Source organism: Echiichthys vipera (genome assembly GCF_963691815.1).
Source record: "Echiichthys vipera genome assembly, chromosome: 16".
NCBI classification, from domain to species: Eukaryota; Metazoa; Chordata; class Actinopteri; order Perciformes; family Trachinidae; genus Echiichthys; species Echiichthys vipera.
Window position 1 is genome coordinate 2,130,034 of NC_139841.1, and position 22,993 is coordinate 2,153,026.

At 43.2% G+C, this 22,993-nt stretch overlaps 1 protein-coding gene across 1 annotated transcript in view; it reads right to left on the reverse strand.

Annotated features, from left to right (window-relative positions):
* The window catches only part of LOC310958610 (ras-specific guanine nucleotide-releasing factor RalGPS1), a 279,502-nt gene that overhangs the window by 27,786 nt on the left and 228,723 nt on the right, over nucleotides 1-22,993 (reverse strand). Inside the window, exons 12-15 of the mRNA XM_083929621.1 lie at nucleotides 17,062-17,188; nucleotides 7,565-7,716; nucleotides 6,640-6,688; nucleotides 4,968-5,048 (exon numbers count right to left, since the gene is read on the reverse strand). Of these exons, the coding sequence (XP_083785747.1) occupies nucleotides 4,968-5,048; nucleotides 6,640-6,688; nucleotides 7,565-7,716; nucleotides 17,062-17,188 (409 nt within the window). The remainder of the gene's footprint in view (nucleotides 1-4,967; nucleotides 5,049-6,639; nucleotides 6,689-7,564; nucleotides 7,717-17,061; nucleotides 17,189-22,993) is intronic.

A 22,993-nucleotide genomic window follows, 5' to 3' on the forward strand; every position in this document is an offset into this window, starting at 1 on the left:
ATAACTTATCGCTCCTTCTCACTTATCTAGTTTGTACTTATTTTATTTCAATCTGCTGCTAAACTGCACGCTGCGTATTGTTGTATATTGTATATACCTACGCTTAACCACGACGTCTGTTGCACTCTGTCACACTTGGTTCATTGCTTGATTTATCTGACGTAAGCTTTATTTTGATTTGATTTATGTTTATGCTTATTGTTACTCTGATCCTTTTCCGCCTTTGTATCGAAACTGTTGCACAATAATTTCCCTCGGGATAAATAAAGCTTCTTGAATCTTGAATCTTGAATCTTGAATCATTATCTAGGATTACATCTATCGGGTCAAACAAGAACCTTTTAAGAATGATGATAGCCGCCCCTCTAAATCTATCAGTTATCTGGAATGGAATAAGTGACTCATCCACGTCCACTCAATACGTGGGGTGTCAGCTTATTTGAGATATGTTTCCTGCAGGAACGTCACATCCCCTTTAAGGGCTGTAACTGTGTCAGGACCTTACCAACCTTACAGTTTTTGAGCACGTTGTTCAGTCCCTTAGTATTCCAGGAAATCAGATGCACTCTAGTACCTGTCTTTACAGCATTAGCCATAGGAACAATAATAAGTGAGAATGACACTGCATTCGCCCAGGCAAGGCAGCAGGTCCGGACGGTGTCAGCCCGAGGGTCCTCAAAACATGTGCGATCCAGCTGTGTGGAGTCCTGCAGTACATCTATAACCTCAGCCTGAGTCTCGAGAAGGTCCCTGTGCTGTGGAAGACATCCTGCCTGGTACCAGTACCAAAGAAGTTGCGTCCCAGCACCTCCGAAGACTACAGACCGGTGGCGCTGACGTCACACCTGATGAAGCCCCTTGAGAGGCTGGTCCTTTCACTTCTTCGGCCCCTGGTCAGCTCATCACTGGACCCTCTACAGTTTGCCTACCAGCCGAGACTAGGTGTGGAGGACGCTATTATCTTTCTGCTCAACCGTGCCTGCGCCCACCTGGACAGAGCGGGGACTACAGTGAGAATCTTGTACATGGACTTCTCCAGTGCGTTCAACACCATCCGGCCTGCTCTGCTGGGACGGAAGCTGACGGCGATGCAGGTGGACCCTCCCCTGGTTTCCTGGATTACGGATTACTTGACTGGTCGACCACAGTATGTCAGACTGCAGGACGGAGTGTCTGACACTGTGGTCAGCAGCACTGGAGCTCCACAGTGAACTGTTCTTTCCCCATTTCTGTTCACCCTGTACACCTCAGACTTTCAGTTCCTCTCTGAGTCCTGCCACCTGCAGAAGTTTGCTGACGATTCTGCAATTGTTGGCTGTGTCAGTGAGGGGAAGGAGGAGGAGTACAGGGGCGTTGTGGACTCCTTTGTCGACTGGTGTGCAGCTAATCACCTGATTCTAAACGCCACCAAGACTAAGGAGCTAGTGGTGGATTTCCGCAGGAGTAAATCTGCCCCCACACCCATCTCCATCAACGGCGTGACTGTGGATGTTGTCCAGGATTACAAATATCTTGGAGTATACCTGGACAACAAACTGTACTGGTCCAAGAACACTGAGGCTGTTTACAAGAAGGGCCAGAGTCGTCTCTATTTCCTGAGGAGGCTCCGGTCATTCAATGTTTGTAACACCATGCTGAGGATGTTCTATCAGTCAGTGGTAGCCAGTGCCATCTTCTTTGCTGTTGTGTGCTGGGGCAGCAGACTGAGGGCAGCAGACGCAAAGAGGATCAGTAAGATCATCAGGAAGGCTGGCTCCGTCCTGGGGGTCACACTGGACTCTTTGGTGGCGGTGTCTGAGAGGCGGATGCTGTCTAAACTGCACAGCATCATGGACAACAACTCTCACCCTCTCCACCAGCTGCTGACCTCCAGTAGAAGCACATTCAGCCACAGACTCATTCTCCCCCTGTGTAATACTGAACGCCGGAGGAAGTCTTTTCTTCTGGCGGCCATCAAACTTCATAATTCATCTCCCCATGGTCAGGTAAGGAACAGTGGAGACACTGTATCCTGAAAATGTCACTTGTCACTTTATACCATCACTGCACCACTTTATTCAGTTGTACTTTATTCAGTTGTACTGTCACTTACTTCAGTAAGTAATGCTGCTATACGACACTGTCAATTTATACCACCACTACATCACTTATTTGTAGTACTGTAACTTACTGCTGCTACACTCTACACTGTCTCTTTATATCACCACTACATCACTTATTTGTGGTACTGTAACTTACTGCTGCTACACTTTACACTGTCTCTTTACAGTATATCACCACTACATCACTTATTTATTTATTAATGGTACTGTAACTATCTGCTGATACACTTACTGTGCTTTAGGACATGCTGCTACATTTCACTGTGGTTTACTGTAACTTACTTCAGTATGTAATGCTGCTACACTCCACTGTTCCATACTGTCACTTAGTTCTGTAGGAAATGCTGCTACAGAACTAAGTGACATTTTTAACACTTATAACTTATCGCTCCTTCTCACTTATTAGTTTGTACTTATTTCATTTCAATCTGCTGCTAAACTGCACAGCGCGTATTGTTGTATATTGTATATACCTACGCTTAACCACGATGTCTTTTGCACTCTGTCACACTTAGTTCATTGCTTGATTTATCTGATGTTAGCTTTGTTTTGATTTGATTCTTGTTTATGCTTATTGTTACTCTGACCCTTTTCCACCTTTGTATTGAAACTGTTGCAAAATAATTTCCCTCGGGATAAATAAAGCTTCTTGAATCTTGAATGACCCTAAAGTATTCTGAAGTAGTGGAGGAAGAGAGTGGAGAGGAAGGGTAAAGCAGAACAAACAAACAAAACCATAATAAAAAAAGGGGGGCCCAGACACACATAAAACAGAGCAAAACAACATAAAAGGAAATTGAAATGAAAACAATTGTGACCAATCTGAGGGCTACTCCCATAGAAAAAAACCTTCCTGAGCTCTCCAGCTCATAGCTAACAGTTAAACTGAGCTTCTTGGGTCTCCTCCTTTAACTCACAGTGTTTGACCACTTGAGTCACATGAGGATAATAGTAAAAAAAAAGTTAAAAAATTACTAATAATATTAGTATACAGAACAGACAATAAATTAATTTAGCCAACAGAGGGCGCCAAGATGCCATAGGGCAGGCAGGCCATGAGGGTATTTCTCTACACCAGATAAGATGAATAGAATGCCTGCCTGTATGGAGCCCCTCTGTCCACCCTAGGTAAGAATGCATATGTTGTATCGATACAGGTCACCTCTGTATATCAGTCTATGACAAGTATCACGCTTCAGTAAAGCTCTTAGACCAAACAATGAACAAGAATACTTCAGATAACCATATGGCGGTGGGTGATAAACATCCAAAACGAAATAAAATAAAAATATATAATAACAAACTGAAATCCACATGTGAATGAGCTTCCAGTGCTTAGCACGGAGGCCGATTAAAGATAATTTAAATTCACATGACAGTGTGAGCAGACACAGAAAGAAAAATGAAAAAAAAACCTGAATTCAAAAAATATCCGAAAACACAGTGTGTTAAACTGTCCGTTTAGCGATTTCTGTTCAAACTCTTTAATAGACAGAATATCAGCAGCCAGTCTTGACTGTAACTACCAACGGTGCAGTCTAATAATAAACTCCAGCCAGTCCAGGGATGTTAAAGCACAGCTACATAGTCAGCAACACACAAGCTCACAGTTATCCAGACAACACGACAGTGGTTCGTCTGCGGGGAAATCAACAACCCTCCGCGGTTTTCAGGTCTCCTCCGTGTGGGTGGCTGTTATGAAGGCTTTCGCCTTGGTGAACGAAGAGAGCCTTTTCCTCCCTCCGCCCTCCATCGTGATGACCAGCCTGGCAGGGAACCGCAGCGCGGGTCTGAAGCCCAGTTTGTAAAGCTCTGTCATCACCTCTCTGTATTGTTGATGCTTCGCCACCACCTCCGGTGTGTAGTCCTCATAGATGCTTATGGGGCAGCCTCTGTATTGCAGCTTGCCTCTCCTGGCGCCAGCCTTGCGTATGATTTTCTCTTTCACCTGGTAACTGTGCAGCCTGATAATGACTGCCCGTGGTTTCTGCGCTGGCTTTGGCTTCTCGGATAGCCCTTTAAGGCATAGCACTGTCACTTTCCGGCGGGGATTCCGGCAAGCCCTCGCCGAATACCTCCATGAGCAGCTCCACAAAGAAGGCTGTTTGCCGCGGATTCTCCACTGCTTCAGGTAGTCCGACCACTCTGATGTTCTGGCGACGGCTACCGAACTCCAGTTCGCTGACTTTAGCCAGCTGCTTAACGTTGCTCTCTGTTAGCTTGGCACAGGAGTCCTCCAGCGTTAGCATACGCTCATCTTGTAGATTTGCATTTACCTTGAGGGAGCCTATTTTCTGAGCGTGGTTTGAAACTGTGGCGTGGATGTGGTCCAGCTTTGCTTCGAGCATTGAAATGGAGGCTTTGAGGTCGACGGAGAGGGCTTTGAACTCGCCGGAGAGGGCTGCACGGTGCTCTGCCCAGAGGTGAGCATTAGCCGCAATGCTAAACTCGCCGGTTAGTAATGGCCGCCATATTAATCTCACCACCTGCCTTCTCTGCTGGGCTAGCCTTCGCCCCCTGGTCTTTTACAGTCTGTCTTGTCGAATGTGACAGTATATTTCGGTGGTGTATTCGTCAAACAAGACAAATATTACTATTGTTGTGACTTTTGGGGTCTTGATACGTGAAATTATCAAAAATTAAAGGACTCCCTGTTTAGATTTTTAAATAACTCAGCCAAAGTGATATAGCAAGTGTGTGTAGAGCCCACAGCCAAATTTAATTTGAAAGTTAAGTTAAAATTACACCTATTTCCACCAGCATGCAGTGAAGGTATGAGATATTTTAGACTTCCATCACCTAATAAATATGAGTTCATCCTTATTTAAAGTGATATTGACCTCGTACTCTCCCACTTCACTGTACCTGTAAACATAGCTGCGGCTCCGGGGGGAGTTGCGAAGCGGGACCCTCCAGTTGGGGCCCAGTGTTGCGTACATGCGGCCCCTGTTTGTCAAACATTTTCACAGTCAGTCTTGGGCCCATGGGATTTACCTTTTGTGTGTTCAGTGGATCCATAGACTGTATACATGAAGTGGAACTTTAATGAAGTGAAAACACACTATGGGGGGTTCTACCTGTCAATCACAAGGTAGCCATGCCTTAAAGCACACCCCGCTTTATGGACTACCATCATTTAAAAAATGAAAGAAGAAAGAAAGAACGCAGGTTTAAGGCCAGCTACGTCCATCTCTGTTATACAGTCTATGTGTGAATCTCACGCCACCAGAAATAAAAGGGTAAACTAAAGCCAATTCAAACTATTCACAGTACTGAGGCCCTGTTTACACGACAACGCTCGCGGGTGAAAACAAAAAAATATTTTATCAAATGTGCCTTTCATTTAGACGGTGCAAGAGTTTTTGGGGCTTAGAAACGTAAAAAAGTGAAACCACCCTCCAGAGTGGAAATCTTAATAACGCTCCACCCTTGTGTTTCTGTGTAAACAGGTAACAACACAAAAGGGGGCTCTGATCTGCTCATGCTGGCTTACGCCATACAGTGTACGGCGTCCCGCTTCTCCGCTGTTAGGGAGAGAAGGAGAAGGAAGTTTCTACGCATACACCAGATGTGGGTGGTGTTTTGTGACAGTGCTTCACAGCACCACCTAGCGACCTGATGTGCCAACTACATCGAATTTCACACAATTTTGCGCCACCTTATGCACAGAGATTTCCACCCAAAGACGCTTGTCAAAACGTTTGCGTTTCCTTTCTAGATCGTCTTCATCTAAACAGGGCCTTGGATACAAACATGATCATATGGTGGTTTTTAATCTGCCACCAGATATAAATAAAAAAAGATTCTATGTTCTTGCTGGGACAAACTTAAATGATTAACTTGACATAGGATTTTAGCAACATTTAAATGCATTGATATTATATGCATAATGAATATGCAGCAGGTACAGATACAAACTGGTGACAGAAGTATATATCGCAGATTAAGTCAAAGCTTAAAAGATCAACATGGTGATATTTTATGTTTCTTCTTGTCAACAGATGTGTAGAGCCAATCTCACATACACTGTCCTGCTGCCAACAATACTCACTAGAGCACCAAATGTGGATAATACACTGCTGAAAATATTACCCAACAAATGCAGTATTTCGTCCTTTGATAAAAAACTACAGTGAGCAGCTTCTTTAGGGGATTACTGATGTATTGTCAGGTTTTTGAATATTTACATTTTAAGATGTATGGACCAATGGGATTGAAGTTGAGAGTCACATACAGAGTAGAGGCAAAAACCTGTTTGATGTTAATTCTTTTCATTAATTATTCAATATAATATAAAATATATCTATAAAATATAGAATATTTCATCCGCATTCAACAGAACCTGACTGTAGGCTCATGAACACTTAGAGGTGGTGACATTGTTTAAATTGGAGTGTGGAAGCAATACTTTCTGTCCTGAGTGTCTTATTTAAATAGTTGAATAAATCACATTAATGCTAGGCATACCTTATTTGTCAATTCAAAGTGATGAAAACCTTTACAGATTAAATGGTTGTATGTGATGATTGGCTCTCACCTCTCCATTCCAGGTGACAGCTCCTCCTCAAAAGAGCTTTCACTGCTTCCTATAAGAAAAACACAGGACAGGTTTATTTTTGGTCTCAAGTTTATGAAAAAAAACTCTAAATTTAGTTAATTTAGAATAAGCAGTGAGTGTGGAAGAAATTGTTTTTATTGTAATATTAGTGCATCGCAAAAAAGCAAGCAAAAACCCATTCAAGAAGTTGGGGGAGCTTCACAGGGACTGAGGCTAGAGTCAGTGCATCAAGATCCACCACCCACACACGTGTCCAGGGAGTGGGCTACACGTGTGGTATTCCCAGTGTCAAAAAAAATAATCTGGAAAAAATCTCCCACTCTAGTAGCGTGTTCTGTTAGCCTATCTCCCGGGCAGTGGTGCTCATGTGGCTAATTCAGTATGCATCAGCCAGATGGACTTATCTCTCTTCCCCCAACGTCACATCAATGCCCTTTTTTGGAAAGAGGAAATGAGGAGGAGTCAAAGTCTGACAAGATGGCGACTCCCATGGGCGAATATGATTGGATCAAGTTTAGAGAACGGACCTCGACGGAAAGGATTCCTTTTCTTTTTATGTCGCTATGGTACCGACCAGATCTCATGAAATATTTTGAGATACTGGATTTTTGAATTCTGAGATGCACCTGATCTCTTTAACTCCAAAGATCAGAAGGGAAAGTATGGTTGAGTATCTGTGAACTCCTTAAAAGGCAAGATCCAATGACAGGTTACTGTCATAAAGAGAAGCATGCACTTCAATCAGAATATACAAATACAACATGATAGTAAAATTATAATAAAACAATTTGATATTACCTTTTCTTTTTCTTGTTAATGGAGATATGGCATTATTGTATTGGCCATGAAGTGAATGTTGCTCAATGTTCTAGAAAAATAACTATATCATACAGTATATACATACCTAATGACAGGCCATTGGACACAGACGTACTGTGTGGATCATTTCTGACTGGACTCTGAGACTCTAAGAAGCTGTCGTCCAGCAGGTGTCGTGCTTTCTCTATGGGGAACGTGGCACTCCTGCTCTCTGACATGCCATACTGACACATCATACTGTGGACAGAGATAACCATTTCACAACAAGGAATACATGATGCTGCTTTCCAACCTGAGTCTTGTTTCTTTTCTAATCACAAACTCCTGAACTCCTGGGTGAAGTCCTGTTTGTTCGATTCATCCATCCACTACAACCTCCTCCCTACGTATATTTAGTCACTCTTTTTACCTTGTCATCTCACAGTGCTACGGTTTAGCAGGTAAAAGCCAGGCCTTTTTAAAAGTCTAAAAGGGCCACAGGATAAAATCATTTAATCCCCATCTAAGTTAGCCAGAGTGCTGAACAGGAAGTAGTCGGCTGAAGTTCCTAGTGCACCTGCTCTATATACCCTTGCATTATCGCCAAGGCTGCGTTCCCCTCTGGGGGAAAGAAATGCATTGTCACATATGAAGAGACCCATTGTATGACATATGAGACTATAAGTACTTTTTATTCCGTTTTAACTGCATGTATTGGCACTGATTGTATTAGTGTATGGTAGTGAGTGAATAGAATGTAAGCATTTATTTATTATTTACATATTTTTATATTGCAGCTTGATCCTAGAGTGCACCTGAATTTCGTTGTATGTTTTTGTACAATGAAAAAAATGTATCTATCTATCTATCTATCTATCTATCTATCTATCTATCTATCTATCTATCTATCTATCTATCTATCTATCTATCTATTTACTGTATCTATGAGTATTCACTGTCAGTGTGGTAAAAAACAAAAGGATGCTGGTGACAGTTACTTAATACTCAGGACAGCTAGCTTGGATGGGTTAAGACCAAGGGGACATGAAAGTAATCAACCTTTTTTATTATTAATATTTGTCAAAATTATGAATCAAACACATCAAGCTGCACTGACATCTATAGGATCTTCTGTGTTCTATCTCCCAGAAGGGGGTGTGGCTTTGGCAATGACACCATACCAGTCTGCTCTATGGGCCCAACAGTGCGGAAGCAGTGCTGATCATTTGGGTGTTTTAGATGTGACAGTGGCTTCATGCCCCTCTGAGCAACTGTCACAAGAATGAATAGAGGCTGTATCCAGTTGTCTTTCTACATCAAAGGGTGCATCTCATAAGGCGTATTTCCATTAGGGTAAAATGTGTCTGCTCGGAAAGTTTCAGGCCACGCTCTCTCAAAAGTCCCCTCACTCGTGTTTCCATTACAAAAAAAGGCCCCAGAGGAATTTACGAGACTCTGGAGGAGATGTATCACTCTGAATGGGTTATGATCGCCAGTGATAAGCTGATCAGTTGATCAGTGATACAGCGAGCGCCGCTCTTTCTCCCAGTGAGAAATACAGAATAGTTGCAGTTTGATTTAGGTGGATACGATTCACAATGTCAACTTATGTACACTCATCATCATCAGTCACTCAGGCTGTCACCCCTCTTTCAGTATGGTGTGTGTGTGTGTGTGTGCGGCGTGTGTGTGTGTGTGCGTGTGTGTGTGTGTTTGTGTGTGTCTGTGTATGTGTTTGTGTGTAAATAGGAGAGAGAGAGAGCGAGCATGCAGTAAAGGACCACAGGTAAGAATCCAACCCGGCCGCTGAAGCACTCGCTGTGTTGTCGTGGCATCTATATTACCACACGTCACATCCCGCTGAGAGCTACATCCAATCAATAACCCAGGCACTCTCTCGGGGGAGAAAAACAGCCATACTCTGAAGCAGGTTAAAAAAACTTGAGTGACTCACATGCAAAATAGGGGCGTTTTGGCGAGAATGACCCGCCTCATTCTGGGTACTCGAGCCTAATGGAAACGCATCTATTCAAACACAAAATGATACCTTCAGTGTAGGTATCAGGCGCTGAGGGACGCTGACCAAGCTGCTGTATTTGACGAGTTGTGGGTTAGGACAGGTTCATAAAAAAGGATTCTAATCAGTATTGCTTAGCTGTGTTTTGTTGCTTTGTGTTGCCTGCATGGTGTCATATACCGAATAGTGGATATTGTTGCTGTATTATTGTACCAACACTTTGTTGCTTACTGTTGCACTATGATAATCAATCACTATTTTTTAGGCACTGAGCTGTACTCTCATTGTGCTTGTAAGCTGTTTGTTTATAGAAATAAAATACAGAGATGAAATTTTTACTTTTACTGCTACAGTGTGGTTCAGTGTAATCCTGGCAGTGCATACTTTTTTTCAAAGTTTTTTTATTAAATTTTGCAGTACACAAGAAAAAAGCATTACAGACCGACAGTTTGTCTACTTTAACGTGAAACAGAGACAAAAACACACACAAAAAAAAACAACACGAATCCAGCCATCCCTCCCAACAACCCATGTCAGACACAATCACAATAACCAACCAAGCAACCATACATCGTAGAACGTAAACTAGATAGGTAAAATAAAAAATCTAAGACTTAAAGCAAAAATAAAACAAGGAAACCAAAAAAAAAAAAAACAAGAAAAAGGACAGGGGTGGGGGGTGTCTCTCCATACAGGCACTAAGAAGTGTCTTCAGTATCATCAGGAGTAACAGTAAGACTATTACTAATAAGAGCCAGCAGTGGGTCCCAACTTTTATGGAATGCCGTCAAAGATCCCCTGTGTGAAAACGTTAATTTCTCTAACCGTAGACAATGTAAAATATCTCGTATCCACCTACTATGAGTTGGTGGAGAAACATGTTTCCATTTAGGAAGAATGGTATGTCTGGTGAGCAGGGTGGTAAAGGCCACGACAGGTTGTATAGTAATGGGCAGATTTTTTGACAAAGGAAGCTCAAAAAGAGCAGTCAGGGGATTTGGTTCCAAATTTGCGTTAAGAGCCTTTTTTGAGGGTTTGGAATATATGAGACCAAAATTCAGCAAGCTTCGGGCTTGTCCAGAACATGTATGCGTGGTCAGCTGGGGATAACAAACATCAGTGTGACTAGGGTATATCTTAGCCAGTTTAGGGTTTTGTGAAATGGGCTCTATGAAGCAAGTTCCATTGTAATAGGCCGTGCCTGGCACAAATCGAGGATGAGTGGACCAGTTTTAGAATGTCCCTCCACTGGGCCTCAGTAATGTCTACCCCCAAATCCTTTTCCCATGCACTTTTAGATGGTACAGTGGGGACTGGGCTCAGAAGAGCAATCTTATATCTTGTGTTTGTATCTTAAAACGCCTTTGTCATACAGGTCATTAAGCGTTTTGAGGCCCTTATCTGACCACATGCAGAATGTAGGGTCCATCTCGACTAATCTGACTGGCATTTATCTAATAGTGGCTGGAATTTATTTTGGAAAAGGTCCCCGAAGGAGCTGGTGATAAACACCCCCAAATATTTCCCCTTGACAAATTGTTGACAAAAAAGAACTCATTTCTGAATATTTAACTTATACCCCGATAGTTGCCCAAGCTGATCCAGGATTTATAAAAATGGGAGGAGGTAGGATGTGGGGTTTGAGGATTTGTGGACTAGACCAAAACGAGTCATGCCAAACTCATTCTGGTTTCTAAGCCAGATGGCTAATCGCTCGACGGCTATGTTGAAAAACAAGGGTGGGAGCGGACCCACGTTTGAGAAGGAAATATGCTGAAGGACACCGTTCAGAAGCTTAACAGAAGAAATAAAATTAGAATCAACGCTAAATTTCTCCAAATAGACAAATAGAAAGCCCCACTCTACCCGGTTGAAGTCTTTCTCTGCATCCAGCGCCATTCCGACCTTGGGAGCATCCTATCCCAGCGAGAATATGACTGGCTCCAGTGAGAATATGATGTCTAGCAGCCTTTCGGGCTGACCAGGATTGCATCGAGAGCGGTAAGCTGAAAGGAAGGGGGCTTGCCATTCTAGTAAACAGCAGATGGTGTAATCCCGGTCATATCACCATTACAGAATAGCTCTGGAGCCCGGATGTTGAACTGCTGTCCGTTGGACTCCGTCCATACAATCTGCCTTGAGAGATCCCGCATGTCATCACTGTGGTCTGTACATCCCTCCCTCTGCAAATCCGACATCAGCCTGCAGCATCATACACAACACCATCTCCAGACTCCAGACTCAACACCCCAGTGCCCTCATCATCACGTCAGGAGACTTTAACCACGTCACTTTGGATAGAGTTCTGACGACCTTTCAACAGTACGTGAGCTGTCCTACCAGAGAGGTGAGGACTCTGGGCCTGATGTATGCTAACATTAAGGATGCATAGATCTCCTCTTCCCTCCCCCCTCTGGGCAGGTCAGGTCATAACCTGGTTCACCTCAAACCCTGCTATGTGCCTCTGGTGAAAAGGAAGCCTACGACCACAAGGACTGTGAGGAGGTGGTCTGGGGATGCTTATTAGACACTGCAGGGCTGCTTTGAAGTGACTGACTGGCCTGCACTTTGTGAGCAGCACTGGGAGGACATCAATGGGCTCACTGAGTGCATCACAGACTACATACATTTTGGCGTGGCCTGCAATGTCCTCGCTCGGACTGTAACCTGCTATGCCAACAACAAACCATGGATCACCAAGGACATCCTGAAGGAAAAGAAGAGAGCATTCAGAGATGGCAACCGTGAAGAGGTGAGGAGAGTGCAGGGGGTACTGAAACTAAAGATAAGGGAGGCTAAAGTCAATTATAGAAGAAAGCTGGAGAACAAACCCCAGCGAAACAACATGAGGGATGTGTGGAGTGGCATGAGCACCATCACCGGATTCCAGAAGACTGGTAGCACAGGGTTGGAGGACCCTGTGGACCAGGCCAATGAACTGAACCCATTTTTCAATAGGTTTGATACTGCGGCCCATCCCCCACATGACTCTGCTGCTGCCTGCCCCTCAACTAATGCCACTTTACCTCCCCCTACTCCTCCTCCTTACAGACCCCTTGTCTGCCCCTCACCACCTCACTTCACACCTACCTATTCCACCCCTCCCCCCTGCTCTACATCATGTCCTCCACAACCTGATGACCTCAGACCTCCCCCAACGGACACCTCTACAGTGTCCTTCATGCCTGACCTGGTGAGAAGACAGCTGACGAGACTACACTCTGGCAAAGCTGCAGCCCCCGAAGGTGTGTTTCCCAGGGTGCTTAAAGAACGTGTCTTCAGCCGGAGCTTGCACCTCCAGAGAGTCCCTGTGCTGTGGAAGACGTCCTGCCTTGTGCTTGTGCCAAAGATGCCGCATCCCAGTGGCCCTCAGGAATACAGACCGGTGGCCCTGACTTCCGACATCATGAAGAGCATGGAGAGACTCATCCTGGAGCAGCTAAGGCCTATGTTCAGGCCCTTCACTGATCCTCTACAGTTTGCCTACCAGCACAGCCTGGGAGTTGAAGACTGCATCACCTACCTGCTGAACAGAGTCTACAGTCATCTGGACAAGCCTGCAAGTACTGTGAGAGACATGTTCTTTGACTTCTCCAGTGCATTCAACACCATCCGGCCGGCTCTACTGGGTGAGAAGATGTCTGTGATGCAGGTGGAGACCCCATTGTGTCCTGGATTGTGGATTACCTGATGGGCAGACCACAGTGTGTGCGCCTACAGAACTGTGTGTCAGACATGGCGGTCAGCAACACTGGAGCCCCACAGGGCCGGTGATGTCATTGGGAAGGAGCTGGACTACCTGATGACCGTAGCGAGAGGAGTATGTTGTCCAGGCTCCGGTCTATCCTGGACAATGTCTCCCACCCTCTCCACGACACTGGCCCAGCAGAGGAGCATCTTCAGCAGAAGACTCCTCGCACCCAGATGCGCCACAGAGCGTCACCTCCTCTCTGTAATTCAGACTCAACCACAGACACTCTTTGATCTTGCATATATTTCATTACTGTTTTTGTTTTTTATTTCTGTACATTTCTAATATATGTTTAGTCTGTATAATATTTGTTGTTTGTATGTCTGGAGTTTTGTAAAAAAAAGAATTTCCCCCTGGGATAATTAAAGTATTTCTGATTCTGATTCTGATCCTGATGAGGTAGGATCCCTGTCTTTCTTCAGGAGCAATGAAATAGACTCCTCACACAGGGTCACTGGCAGTCTGCCTTCAGTAAAGGAGTCACTGAACACTCACAAGGATAGGAGCTAATAACATCAAGTATGCCTTATAAAACTCGACTGTAAAACCATCGGGACCAGGAGTTTTCCTGTTTTGCATAGACATGTTCGCTAAATGCACCTCCAACAGTGAAATGAGTCTAACAAGTTCCATGCACAAAAAAGCTTTGTTTGGATTGTTGCAGCTGTCTCTCCATTTCGCCTGGGGGTGGAGAGGTGGAGTAGGTTCCATCGAGTTTTACCAGTTCCTCTGCAATTTCCACCAGCCTCGCATGTTCAGCCCTTCTCATTTGAGAAATATAGGATATCACTTGTCCTGGAATAGTAGCTTTAAGCGCTTCCCACAGAGTGCCGCTGCTTAAATCAGGGGTGTTAATAAACTCTATGTTAGAGCGGATTTGAGTCACAACAAAATCTTTAAACTTGCTATCCGACAGTAAGTGTGAACTGAACCTCAATGGTGAACCTGGAGCATGGTCAGCAGTGACTATTGGGTGGTATTCATATGCATGCACACAGTCGAGGAGGTTGTGATGGAGTAAAAAGAAATTAATTTGGGAGAATGTGTGGAAAAAAAGAGAAAGCTTTACCATGGGATTTCTAAACCTCCAAGGATCGGAAATTCCCAACTGATTCCATATGTTTTTACTGTGTGCTTATTTGGATAGTGTAACCCGTGTAGGAGAAGATCGGTCAAGATACACATCCTGCACCAGGTTGAAGACTCCACCCATGATAATTCAGTGACTGTCAGCGTTTGCAAATTTTTGCAAATATCCTTGTGAAAAACTGTTTATCGTCCCAGGGGGGCGCATAGACCAAAGCTAAGACCACCGGTGTGTTCTGAAGTGTGCCTGAAACTATGACATAACGGCCGTCAGTATCTAGGATTACGTTTGTCGGCTCAAACAGGAACCTTTTATGAATGATGATAGCTGCCCCTCTAACTCTATATGTAAATTTGGAATGGAATAAGTGGCTCATCTACACTTCCTGCAGAAACATCACATCCCCCTTAAGGTGCTGTAACTGTGTCAGGACCTTACCGATTTTGATCGTGTTGTCCATTTCCTTAGTATTCCAGGAAATGAGACGCACTCCAGTACCTGTCGTTACAGCATTAGCCATAAGAATAATAATAATAGGTTAAAATGACACTGCATGACCTTAAAGTAATCTGTAGTAGTCAAGGAAGAGAGAGGGGGGGAGGGAGGGTAAAACAGAACAAACAAAAACAAAACAAAGAAAAAGTCCAAACAAACATAAAACAGAACAAAACAACATAAACAAGACAATGACATTGTGACCTATCTGAGGGCTACTCGTATATAAAAAACACCTTCTGAGCTCTCCAGCTTGCAACTAACAGCTAAACTTAGCTTCCAGGATCTCCTCCCTTAATTAACAGGGTTTGACCCCTTAAGTCACCACAAGAAAGAAAAAATAAATAAATAATAATAATATATATATTTCAGATTAGACTGATAAAAAAAGGTGAAGTAAATTCAATTCAATTAAATACCGCAGAGGGCGCCAAGATGCCGTAGGGCAGGCAGGCCATGAGGGTATTTTTCTACATCAGACAAGATGAATAGAATGCTGTATGAAGCCCCACCGTCCACCCTGCGAATGCACAAGCTGTATCGATACAGGTCACCTCTGTACATCAGTCTATGATTGTATCAGGCTTCAGTAAAGCCCTTTGACCAAACAGAGAACAAGAATACGTCAGATAACCCTGTGGCGGCGGGTGATAAAAAGAAAAGAAAAAAGAGCTGTGAAGAAAGTATATAGTAACGAGCTGAAATCCACATGCAGACAAGCTTCCAATGCTTAGCATGGAGTCGAATTAAAAATAATCTGAATTCACATAATAGTGTACAAAAAGAAAGATCAAATAAGGGGAATTCAAAAAATATCAGAAAACACCTGATCTAGAGTCTACATGTCCATGATTTGTTTTCTGTTCAAAACTCTTTAACAGACAGAATATCAGCAGTATGTCAGGACTTTAACTATTGGTGCTGCAGCCTAAAAATAAACTCTGGCCAGTCCGGGGCTTGCTAAAGCAAAGCTATACAGTTAGCACCACATCAACTCACGGTTATCCAGACAATGTGACAGTGGCCCGTCTGCGATGAAATCAACACCCTTCCGCGGTCATTAGGTATCTTCTGTGCGGGTGGAATTTATGAAGGTTTTTGCCTAACAAAGCAAGCCTCTACCTCCCTCCGTCCTTCATCGTGATGACAAGTCTGGCGGGGAACAGCAGCGCAGGTCTGAAGCCCAGGTTATAAAGCTCCGACATCACCTCTCTGTATTTTTGGCGCTCCGTAACCACCTCCAGTGCTTAACCCTCAGATATGGCGATGGGGGAGCCTCTGTACTGCAGCTTAACTCTCCTAGCACGGGCTTCGCATATGATTTTCTCCTTCACCTGGTATCTGTGCAGCCTGATAATGACATGCTGCTCTCTCTGCCCTGGCTTCAGCTTCTCAGATAATGTGCGGTGAGCCCTGTCACATTCCGGCGGAGATTCCAGGAACCCTTTGCCGAAAACCTCCATGAGCAGCTCCACGAAGAAGGCTGTCGGCTGCGGGCCCTTAACTGATTTAGGTACGCAAATCACACAGAGATTATGGCACCGGCTGCGGGATTCCAGGTTGCTGACTTTAGCCAGTAGCTTAGCGCTGCTCTCTGTTAGCGTGGCACAGGAGGCCTCCAGCGTTAGCAGACGCTCATCTTGTAGATTCGCATTTACCTCGGGGGAGCCTATCTTCTGAGCGTGGTCCTGCTTTGCTTCAAGCGTTGAAGGCTTTGAGATCAACAGAGAGGGCTTTGAACTCTGCGGATAGGGCTGTACGGTGCTCTGCCCAGAGGTGAGCATTAGCCGCAATGCTAAACTCGCCGCCTGCATCGTCTGCGGTGCTAGCCTTCACCCCTTGGTCTTTTGAAGTATGTCTGGTTGCATACATCAGCATATTTTGGTGGTGTATCTGTCTAACAAGATGAAATATAACTATTGTAGTGACTTTAGGGGTCCTGAAACATGAAATTATCGAAAGTTGCGGGCGTGAGACTGGACGCGTGTCTACTCCATCTGCGTGTCTACGCCAAACCGGAAGTCCCCCTGGCAGTGCATACTTGTAAAATTTAGAAATGTTGGACGATATCATTACCATCAGTGACTAAATATTTACAAGTATGAAATACATTAATACAATTTCAATACAGTAACATCAGTGTTTGTTCCACATCTTATTTTTAGACATGGTTTTAGAATGATATTATTGATAGTTATTTGTTGCATAAATCATATTCTCTATATATGTTTGGGAAAGGCCTGTCATACTTACTTGTTTCCCAGACTGTGGCTCTTCCTGTGGTGAGAGGGAGGAGGGGTGGGGATATGAACCCCCACAGAGGCGTCAGGGCAGGTAGGCCGTCGGTTATACCTCAGAGAGGCAGATACCTCAGACAGACCTGAAAGACAGAAAACAGGCTGTCGGTTATACCTCAGAGAGGCAGATACCTCAGACAGACCTGAATGACAGAAAACAGGCCATCACTGCTTGTATGTGTAATTACATGATTACATGATTGATCATGGTGTTGATTGAAGAAACCCTCAGAATCATCTCTAGATTTTGACAAGGTGGCAGGTAAAGGTTTCTCTTTATTGTCAAGTGTGTAATTTTAAAGGCAGAGTGTATTCACACACACAAACATATGTTAGAACCAGGTGTTAATAGTGAAGAATGACCAAGACATTTTTGAAGAATGACCCAGACATTTTTAGGCAAACCAAAATGTAACAGTTAACTTTCATGCAGTGAAAACTATGAAAAGTATGAAGAAAAAAGAAATTACAGAATTGGGGAAGGCGGTAATATTTAGAGAAAAACAATGGCAAATATACAAGAAAAGAGAAGCAGATTTAAAAGAAAAAAAAGTGGCAAATTTACAGCAGATACAGTATGTAGATACTGTATGTAGATATATGGTCTGATGAAATCATATTGTGAGGAGACTGGGTGTTCCAACCTCGTTGGGCTGTTATCTATACCAGTGGTCCACATGACTACTTAATATTTATAATCACGACCAATGGCATCATTTAGCCTACATGAACATTAATAAGCCATATGTGGAGCCAACTGAGGGCGCACTCACACTGTCCATTTGTACCGTGCCTAAGCACGCTTCACGGCTGAAGTCTAGTTCGTTTTTCCAGTGTGAGTACAACTGTACCACGTGCCCAGGCACGGCACGCTTGTGAGAGGAGGGCTTTTGTAGAGCACGGAGTAAAGCAGAGTAGCAGACAGAGACGTCATGCAGCAGCGTGGGGATACTGAAGTAATGTAGTTCCTTGAAAACAAAACAATATTTTTCCGACTTATTTTCTAGCAAATCCGGTATTTTTTTCATATAGAAAATATTACCCCCCTCCCCCAGGTCTGTATTTATTATTTTTTTCATACTTGGCCCTAGTACGACGTCATAGACAACAACCAAAAACATGTTCACAGTTATTTTCATGTAGTCACACACTGCCATGGATACACATTGATATGCCTCTATCCTGATTAAAACTAAAACATGTTTGACACAGAGCCCCTCTTCAAGACATGGCCACAAAATAATGGGATAATACAGGATCTGCATTAGTTGATATTGTCTGTTAGAGGTACAATATCAAAAGGAGGAGGTCTGAGACACCACTTATCTCCAATTTACAATGCTGCCCTTTGATCCCTTCCCAGGAGATTCAACAATCTAACCTCAAAGGACAACTGTTCACAAATGGCCTCCAGTGACTCCAACGACTATCACTAAGACCCAATAGAGCACTGTTACTCCAACAATGGTCGTTGGCACTTGGAGCACAAAGGGTTCCAGTGACATCATCGGCCTTGTGAAAGGTTGCAATAATCAAATTAAATGGTAAATGGACTTATATAGCGCCTTTCTAGTCTTCTGATTACCCCAAGACAAACTGAACGGCAGTGAACCTGGGGCCTCTGGGGAATACAGTAGATTAAAATAAGTCTGTGTATATCAGCTCTTCTTTAAAAATGCTTTCCATCAGATCCACTAGATAGAGCTAGTGAGGAACAGATTAAAACTACATGATTTATATCAGGAACCAAAGCCTTCATCAACTAGTGACTCTGTCTACATGTTCTTTGGTGTGATAGGTCTGCCCCCACAATCATAGACGGATTATCATGACTACAGGCCCTGGACACAAACTCACCAAGGCCCCCTGCCAACACATGCAAACAGTGCGCATGCACGCAAAGGCGCTGTGACGCCAGCAAATGTAATAATGTCAGCAAACGTAATAAACCACAGACACCCACTAATAATACTGACCATGCATGCAAAATGCAGCTGCTGACCCTCCGCTCCGCTGTCACACAACGGAGCGGTTGTGTTGTTGCCACAACAACAATATTGCTAAAGCACGAAGAAAAGAAAAACAGTACCATTATACTTGCTGTGTGTTTGTTTTTGTGAAACAATAATAATAATAACTTTGAATATTATCACAATTAAGTTATCAGTCTGTGATGTAAATAACAAAATACAAACAATAAAGGCTTCTAAACATTTTCTAAAAGTGTCTCTATTTTAATTGAGAATCGTTTTTATATAAATTACACAAAAGGTAAAGAAAATATGAGATGTTTTACATATTTCGGCCAAAAGCGGTCACTTCACTTCGGTTTCATTGTTACATTTTTCATGCGGTTTGCTGCTTTCATTGTCTCTCTTGTCTCTAAATTTGTTAGCTGTGCCTCTTTGTGAATTTACTTGTAAGTCAATTATTATATAGCTGTATTATATCGCCTGGTTGGCACCATGGGCATAAAAAACGGAGTGAAATAGCGAGTGGGCACCTTTAGTGGGCCGAAGGCAACACCAGAAACTGTGATGTGCTATAACAACACCAAGTACGACGAGGACAACCCGGACAAGATGCGAAAGGGGTAGGCAACTCTGTCAAAGGCGGTACGGAAGACGGCCGGCCAGTGGCTGTCTTTTATAACATCCTCCTCGACCTGGCTGGGATAAATGCCCACATCTTATTCAAGGAGCACCAGCAGCAGGAGAGCCCGGGGAAAGCGGTTGGCACAAAATGGGCAGCACAGAAGCAACCACCACAGCAGCAGCAGCAGACACGGACATGGAGGCAGTACCGGTCTAAAGAGCTGCAAACAAAACCGAACCTCAGACACTTGAAATGCCTCAAGCCCGTGGGTCATTGAATCATCACAAATTACTGATTTAATCTTATAATTTCTAAAACTTTCAAATGATTTTATTATCATAGTACATTTTCAAAACAACATTAATGCCAATATATGTATTTTTTTTAATTTTACCGAAAAAAACAACAACCAAAAAACCTCTGAATGCCCAGGGCCCCTATTGGCTCTGGGGACCTGGGCACACGCCCACTTTGCCCATGCGGTTATCCGTCTATGCCCACAATACTATTACAATCCAGCCGACACCTCTGCTTTGTGGCAAAACTGTGTTGGACTGCTGAATTGATGCAGTGGTATCATGTGCAATAAGTGCCGGTGGAACCTCTGAGTCACTTCTCTGTTGTGCTTACTGGAAACCCACTTGGGCCATTCAACTGGCTAGACGTGACCAGTGACCAAGGGGGGCAGTCTGTGTTCATTATGCTCAGCTTGGAATACTTCTGACTTGTATAAAGTTATTTTGTGGTTCTACAAGAGCACTCATGCAGAGAAGGAGGTGCTACATTAGGAAAAGAGAACATACAGACAGCTATAAGGGATTGTGCCCATTTGAGATTTTGGTGAGGAAGCATATATAAGCATATATCCCAGTGGGATTTCATAGTACAAATTAGAATCTTTCCTACAAACAAGAGGAAAAAGTTTTCTCATCTGCAATTTTACATAATGTGGTATGGTTAAAATGACAGGGATCCATGTAACATGGCAGGATAATGTGATCCATGTGGGAGAGAGGCTGTCTTAATGTGCCTAAATTACTCCAGTATTAGCTCGTAAAGACACATGCTGGTTTTGGCCGCTGCAGCTTGCTTTCTGGAGAGCTGCACACTCAGCAGAATAGAAACCTATTCTGAATACTCTGTTATTCTCCTTTTCCAAACACAAATTCAAAAAAACCCATTGGGTAACAATTTGATGTACTATGCGTTACTTATGCATCATATTCTGCTTTGAAAAACATATCGCAAGTAAAAGCTGTAAACACAATCAAATACTTAACACTGAAATTCAGAGAGACATTTACTGTGATTTCTAACCATGAGACCAAAAGATAAAAAAAAACATTCTGTGGTGAAAGTGTAAAATTTTAACTCTTTAGAAAACGTTTTGCTAAAGATAATCTTATTAAAGAATAAGACCCCATCAGAATATCTATCCCAGTCCAGTTTTAGCTTCAACAGTGGCTCCAGTTCACATCTAACAAAATACCTGGAATCAAGTTCCAAGGCTAACTAATCTTTTGTTATCCCTCACAAAGAGTGATACTACCTGACAAGAAGTCTCCAAAAGTAGAATGGGAGGCAGAGCCTTCAGCTACCAAGCTCTTCTCCTGTGGAACCAACTCCTAAGGGTTGTTCAGGAGGCAGACGCCGTCCCTTTATTTAAAAGTAAACTTAAAACTTTCCTCTTTGATAAAGCTTATAATTAGGGCTTACTAGCCCTTAATGATGCTGCTATAGGCCTAGTCTGCCGGGGGATGATCCTCTTCCTGATACTCTGAGCTTCTGTCCTCTCTACCTGTATCATCCATGATCATTCAATGCATGTTACCAATTCAACTTAAGTTATAAGCATCCCCGGAGTTATTTGGGCTTTGTCGCCTCGCAGGTCTCTGCTGATTGTGTTGGTGCCTGCCATTATATCTTCTATACATATCATTAGACTATATTAATTGCTGTAACTTATTAGTCATATAGATTATAGATATTTTTACAGCTAATGTTGATTATGTGGTTGCTTGCATCCCTCGTTCTGTTCTGTCTGTCTTTGTGTCTGTCTTTGTCTCTCTCTGTCCATCTGACTGTCTCTTCTCTCTTTCTCTCATCTTTTCTTCCTCCCAAACCGGTCAAGACATGTCTGTCCTCCATAGAGCTGGGTCTGTCCAACGTTCCTGCCTGTTAAAGACAAGGTTTTCGTCGTCACTGTGTGCACAAGATTGATTGGTTGAATTAAATGTAACTGAATTTAATGTAATGTAATTGAATTGAAAGAATAGTGTGCAAAACATTCAGGTAGTTGGCAGGCTTTTCTTTGTAAGTGACTGACCAGCAGCAGAATGCATTGTCTGTAGCTAATGTTAATTCTGTCAATAACTTGCCTGGTTAAAGCTGAAGTTGGTGAGTTTCTATGAAAACTATGTTTATTTTCATATTTGCTGAAACTGTCACTACGTATATCCTGACAGCACAATGAGATAGAAGATCTGTGAAAAGTCCTGTATCTCTTACTCCATCCTCTGTTCTAGTCTACTCCTAGGCAGTGCTGATCAAATATGAATCAAAATCATGTTACTGTATGTTAAAGAAATGTATAAAATATTATCAGAAATGTTCTTTTCATGCATATAATACTAAGTGTTCTTGTAGAGTGTTTGTTGCAAAGTATGTGCCTGCATGTCTAACCAATTATATTTGACCCATCTGGGGAAAGTTTGATAACGTGTTCCCTCCCTAGAAGAGAACTGTGGGAGCAAAAGCAGCTGTGACCTTGTAGAAACTCTTGTGTGGAAAATAGTATCTGTACGTAACTGGTTAGTTATTATTCATGAGTGACTTATGATTATTCATGCAAACTTCAAATAAAAGGACACGGGGAAGAATGGAGAGTCGGAGAGAATTTGCAGAGGGACAAGCCAGGCAGTGCTTGTTGACCTCCTCTCTCCCCGTGTCAGATACGTTAAAGGTGTCTCTTGTTTCTGATCTGATGAAGCCTCCAATGTGTTGTCCTGTCTGACAACTGAAAGAATTGACATGCGTTGTTTTTGTCAAGGCAACTGAAATATTTTGACATGTGTTGTTTTTGTCAAGGCAACTGAAATATTTTGACATGTGTTGTTTTTGTCAAGGCAACTGAAATATTTTGACATTTTTGGTCCTTCGAGCCGGATCTCAACACTGCAGAAAAAAGGGTGACTGACGGGTAGTCTGCAAAGACTGTGCACAGCAAAGTCTGGTGGAAAAACCTGCCGCTGGACAAAGACCACTTTTCAACGTGGCCAGACGGACCCCCTCAT